Below are 5,548 nucleotides of genomic sequence, written 5' to 3'. Positions count from 1 at the left end.
CACCCAATTTGTACCACCGTCCGACCAAAAATAGATTATAGTGGCCCGATAAGAACGAGGAAGGCGACGCGAGGCTCGCGGCCAGCCGGACGTTACGATAATGATCAAAGAAGAACAAGAAGAAAGCAAACAGGAAACTCAACTAGGCCGACTAAGTCCTCAAACGTGAGAGGATGATCCTGAAGAGGCCTCACCGTTTCGTCAAATTCAAACGTTTTTATAACATCGCATTGGCTCTTTATTGGAGCTTTCGGTAATTACATTTATACAACTTATTAAAATGGATATAGTTTCAACACACATTCAACACAAATACTCACACTCGCTCAAACCCACATAAATACACTTATCTTTCTAAAAATATAAACGTAACAAACGTAACTGTAAGTACATATTTACAACAATAATGCAGACTTAATGGTTTTGATGGCAGAAAAAACATGACCCTCTGTATTCTTGGAAATTTTATAATTTTGATCGGTCACAGAACCAAACAGGGTGAAAAGGTCACAAAACGTAAGAAAGCTCATAGTGATGAGAATGCTGTTAAAACCCTCCGTTGAAATTTTGTACCCAATTAGACATGAGTTTACAATACACATACAAACAACTAAACACTATCTTACCGGCTTTTCATTCTCACTATTTATTTTTATTTTCACCATGAAAGAATATGACTTCATAGTATGACTCTTAAAAGTATTCACATGTTGAAGTAGTGAAAATTAAAGTTTGCGTTTGTTAAAAATTAATATGGCAGTAAGTTAAAAACAACTTCAATCTCGAAGCTTCGGTAAAACTATATTTGGTCGGAAACCAACTTCTACTTTCATGAAAGTCACCGCTCCCGCTGGTAAATTGTTCTCTAAAGGATTGCGGCTTATCTCAAAGAAAGAAAGGACTAGATAATTTCCTCTTACCCTGTGGAGGGGCGATAACAAAAATAACTTATGTTAAAAATGATTTTTTAAAAATTGTATGTACAATATTTTAACGATATTCTAGGCGACGCTATTCCCATCGAACAAATTCACAAATGGGTATATGGGAGCTTGCTTACACGTCCAGTCGGTCTTATCGTGAAGCTCGACTGGGCTATCACATGGTTTTTGATTCAGTCACCAACAACATACGGCCAGTCTGGGGCCGCGGGGCACGACTACCAACACCAGCACCACCATCCCCCTCACCACAAGCCGACTACTTCATACGAGGACACAGAAAACCAAGAGAGAGAGAGAGAGAGAGACATCTACACCGCCAAAACGGGTCACATAAGTAACACGAGCGCAAGGTTATTTGGGTAGCTCTAATAGACAGGTTAGCTGCGTCGGAAGGAGCCGAGCTTTTGGGGGGGTGGGATCCGAAGTGCGCCGCCACGTTAACAAACAAAACACCACCGTCCCGTCCACCCCACTAGTTAAGGTACCTGCCGGGCCAGGTCGGGTCGGGCCGCGCTCTATTTGACGCTGGAGAGGAAGCCGCGCGACTCGAGGCTGCCGTAGCTCGTGCTGTACGGCCCGATGAGCACGGCGCCCGCCTCCTTGCGGTGCCAGGTGCCGTGCCGGTTCTTGTACGAGTTGGTGGCGATGATGCCGTTCATGCCCGGCGGCCGCTCGATGGCGCACGGGTTGGCGTGGCCGTTGGACGAGCCGTTGGCCGCCAGGTAGCCGTTGGAGGTCGGGCCGTGGTCCGACGACAGCGTGTAGCTCAGCTGCTTCAGGTCCTCCTCGTTCACCACCTCCTTGTACTGGGCGCGCCGCCGCGACAGGCACAGGAAGATGAACACCATCACGCACTGCAAGCAGGAGAGGCGAATGTGAGACGCAATCATATGGACCAGAGTGCCAAACTAACTGTACACTAATAACAAAAATAAATGCATTACACAAATATATTTCAACACAAAAAAAGAGAAAAGTGCAAAAATAAAACAAAGGTTCCCGATAAACACGTCCCCTGCGGCATGACCATTATGTGGTCACGCCCCCATGTTAAATCATAGACATCAAAAATGAGCGGCAGGGAACGTGTTCATCGAAAGCTCAACCCTTCAGCACGGTATGCCATCACAAGACTTTGAGGCGGAAAAGGCTCGGCAAAATCGGACGCTATTATCTTTCTTTAGTAGGCTTGGGGCTTGGGATCATTCAGAAAGTACGCCCTTCATTCGTCGCACGAAACTGCCAAGTTTAACCAAGGAAAGTTCTCATAGCGCCTGGTAGGTAGGCAACATCGTGCCTTCAGCGCATGCATGAACTGCAGGGTGGCCTACCCAGAGTCTCACAGGCGCTTAGCCCTCATAATTATTTATCGAATAAATCTTTATAGAAAAAATAGACGCACTTTCTAGACGATCCACTATTCGGTCATCCGGCTGCCTCCTCCGCCAGCCACCCTAGAATACCCTAGAAGAGAACCCGAGCTGACCGGGCGAGCAAACACCTTCCATTCTCCACATTATCGCACTAAACTCTGTTATCACGATCGTGATCTCCTCCTGCTTGTTTGGAACGCTCTGCTCGCTGTGTGTCGATCGCTTTGTCCGAATGGACTCTTGACCAAAGTCAAAGTTTATCAACGCAGTCGTGTATATGAGGGGGAGAGAGACGTCTGCCTAGTAGGTTAGTACGCAGTGAAGACTGGCTTCTGGAACCTGGCAATAAGTTCGACGTGCAGACTTTACCAGAAAACAAAGCAATGAAATGCAGCTGAACGGCGTCAGATTTCAATACGGTTTACTTGCCAATTCGATCAGTTATAATATATGTGCTGATAAAAATTAGGCTGGCGCTAAACGGAAGTGGTAGTCTTATCTGAGAATATAATCGGCCACCGTACCACACCACAACTATGACCGGTGCAAAAGCAGGGTACTCGAACCCAGCGTTCCGCGATGCTCACCACGACAGCGTTGAGTCCCACGACGAACATGGAGCCTTTCCTGAAGCCGACCCAGTCCAAGAGGATGCCGCCAACGGTCGGGCCGATGAAGGCGCCGAGCGCGAAGGTTGACGTCCACAGGCCAGAGATGAGGCCGTACGTCTCGAGGTTGTTGGGGAACCCGTGCGCGCTGTGAATGTTAAGAGAAATAAAAAGAGGGCGTTTAAGTTAATTGCGAGGGGAAACAAATTGACACACTTTAAAGATTTACACTTACATGGAGGTCCGTAAGGCGTCGGTGAAGGAGGCGACAAGCTGGGCAGCGATGCCAAGGCCGTGCAGAACGAGACCGATGATGCTCATGGACAGCACACTGCAAAAAGAAGACAAGATAAAAAATTAGATTCGAAATTGAAAATTTTAGTCAGTAAAAAAGGATGAAAGTTTTAGGAATTTAAAAGCCAGAAAATCCGGGAAAAACATGAAAAAATATCAGAAATAACGAAAATTTTGCATTAAGTCCCTAATTTTCCTCTTTTTGTCAAAATTTTCACGCAAAAAGTCCAGGAAAAAGGTTTGTTTTTTTGGCAAACTTGAAGGTTAGCGGAAAATTTAAATCACTAGATTGTCTGTCGACTCACGTGTCGGAGGGGATGAACGGCGCGGGCCCGACCAGCGAGAAGCCCACGATGATGAGCAGGCAGCCCATGACGGTCGCCATCTTGGGCGCGATGACGCGGTCGCAGAGCATGCCCCAGCAGGGCGCCGTCAGCGCGTAGGTGCCGCCGTTGATGACGAACATGAGGCCGAGCACGACGGGCGTCAGGTGGAAGGCGCGGAGGTGGGGCTCCAGGGTGGCCGACAGGAAGCCGATGCTCATCGAGGTGACGATGATGGAGGCGGCCGCCAGCAGCACGCCGGGGATCTTGAGCACCTGCAGCAGGCTGGCGCCCTGCGACGGCTCGCTCTCGTGCTGCCCGTGGTCCGGCAGCACGAAGGCCGTCATGATGGCCGACAGGAACAGCGCAGAGCCGAGGACGGCGAAGGGAGTCATGTAGCCGCCGACCTTTGGGGGTGAAATTAAAAACGTTCAAAATGGGAAAGGGATTTGCGGTGGTTCGATTGTACGTGTACACAGCAGCCGCTCCTCCCCTCCTCTTCCTTATCGCCCTTTGTTGGGCATTACCTGGTATAGAGCACCGCCCACCGTTGGCCCGACGATCAGGCCCAGCCCGAAGAACGTCTCGAGCGATGCCTGAAAACAGACGCAAAACAATTTAAGTTAGAGAACGCCTGCGAGGTAGGCAGCCCAGTGCACGCCTGCGGGGCACCTTGCCGCCCCTGCCAGGCGCCTGAGGCCTGTTGTTGTACACACTAAACCCTTATGCATTTTGCTGTGCATAAACTTGCAGAATTTTACACAGCCATAAGTATGCACAAATTTGTATCCATATTTGTGTACAAAATGTGCAGAATTTTTCACACACTACACTGTACATAGATATGCATAAAATTGTGCATAATATTATGGCTGTATGAAATTCTGCAAGTTTTATGCTCAACAAAGTGCATAAGGATTTAGTGTGTAGGCCAGCGCGATGCGACAGACCGCCAAAGTGCAAACCAGAATCGCAACACTGTGGGGTAGGTAGCTCAGTGCACGCCTGCGGTGCGGAGCACCTGGCCCCCTGCCAGGCGCCTGCGACCTGTGGGGTAGGCAGCCCCATGCACGCCTGAGGAGCACCTGGCCTACCGCGCCCGGCGCTCGCCGGCGCGCGCGCTGCAGGCGGGCGGCAGTGCGCCGGGCGGCAGGAGGCGTGGAGCCAACAGCGCGAGCACTTTACTCTGTCTCTACGTAATTGACGGGTCTCAGGAAGTTTTCGTCACGTCACTTCTGCATGCTCGGTGGGGACTCTGACTTACGAAGGTGGTGGCGACGTTGTCTGGAAACTCTTTCGCAATGATGGCGAAAGAAGCGGTGAGGAAGGCGGCATTGCCCATGGCCTCGATGATCCGGATGAGGAACGACAGAACGATGAAGGGGTAGTGCCCGTTCACCTTGTCCAGCATCCTGCAAACGTGAATTAAATCAGGTTAAGTAAACCACAAGTAAGAAATCTACTTTGACTGGTGTACGGTGTACGTATAGAATCTTACCCAAACAAAATAGCACAGACACCGGTTGTGAAAATTCCCCCGTTGAAAAGGAATTTAGGTCCTATTCTGTTTAGCTGGAAATAGATAAGATGAAAATACGTAAGACAGCGGTCATTTGATGTGACGTATGCATGTGTTTGTGTGTTTAAACTCACGTGCTGTCCATAAATAGGGCTGATGATGAAAACAACCAGTTCGAACACTCCGAAAACGAGTCCATATTCTGAGGGTGTCGCACCATGGGCCTCGGCCTAGGGAGGAGGGAAAAAACACATCGGCAAATGTAATAATAAACACGACGCTCTTTGCATTCTCGGGGCAGCAGCGCTTTGGGGAAGAATTATTACTATATTATCAGTATGTCGTCTCGACAGCAGATCGCTTTGAAATTGCAAAATAACACGCGACGAAAAGAGGCGAGAGAAGAAAACATAAGGGAATTCCACTCATCGGCAGCTGCAACAGCAGGCGCCAGTGGTGCGTCTGCCGTCATACCCCACCCCGCCCC

At 49.2% G+C, this 5,548-nt stretch overlaps 1 protein-coding gene across 1 annotated transcript in view; it reads right to left on the bottom strand.

The window, feature by feature from the left end:
* Window positions 1-214: 214 nt before the first annotated feature.
* The window catches only part of LOC113208022 (MFS-type transporter SLC18B1-like), a 7,637-nt gene continuing 2,303 nt past the window's right edge, over window positions 215-5,548 (bottom strand). Inside the window, exons 2-9 of the mRNA XM_026424852.2 lie at window positions 5,196-5,291; window positions 5,041-5,114; window positions 4,807-4,954; window positions 4,070-4,138; window positions 3,525-3,949; window positions 3,161-3,256; window positions 2,905-3,073; window positions 215-1,798 (exon numbers count right to left, since the gene is read on the bottom strand). Coding sequence (XP_026280637.1) covers window positions 1,460-1,798; window positions 2,905-3,073; window positions 3,161-3,256; window positions 3,525-3,949; window positions 4,070-4,138; window positions 4,807-4,954; window positions 5,041-5,114; window positions 5,196-5,291 — 1,416 coding nt within the window. The 3' untranslated portion in view covers window positions 215-1,459. The remainder of the gene's footprint in view (window positions 1,799-2,904; window positions 3,074-3,160; window positions 3,257-3,524; window positions 3,950-4,069; window positions 4,139-4,806; window positions 4,955-5,040; window positions 5,115-5,195; window positions 5,292-5,548) is intronic.

This window comes from Frankliniella occidentalis, unplaced genomic scaffold, assembly GCF_000697945.3.
Source record: "Frankliniella occidentalis isolate FOCC.00 unplaced genomic scaffold, Focc_3.1 Scaffold311, whole genome shotgun sequence".
Lineage (NCBI taxonomy): Eukaryota > Metazoa > Arthropoda > Insecta > Thysanoptera > Thripidae > Frankliniella > Frankliniella occidentalis.
The sequence above is the reverse complement of the archived record's forward strand: the minus strand, read 5'-3'. Positions and strand labels throughout refer to the sequence as shown.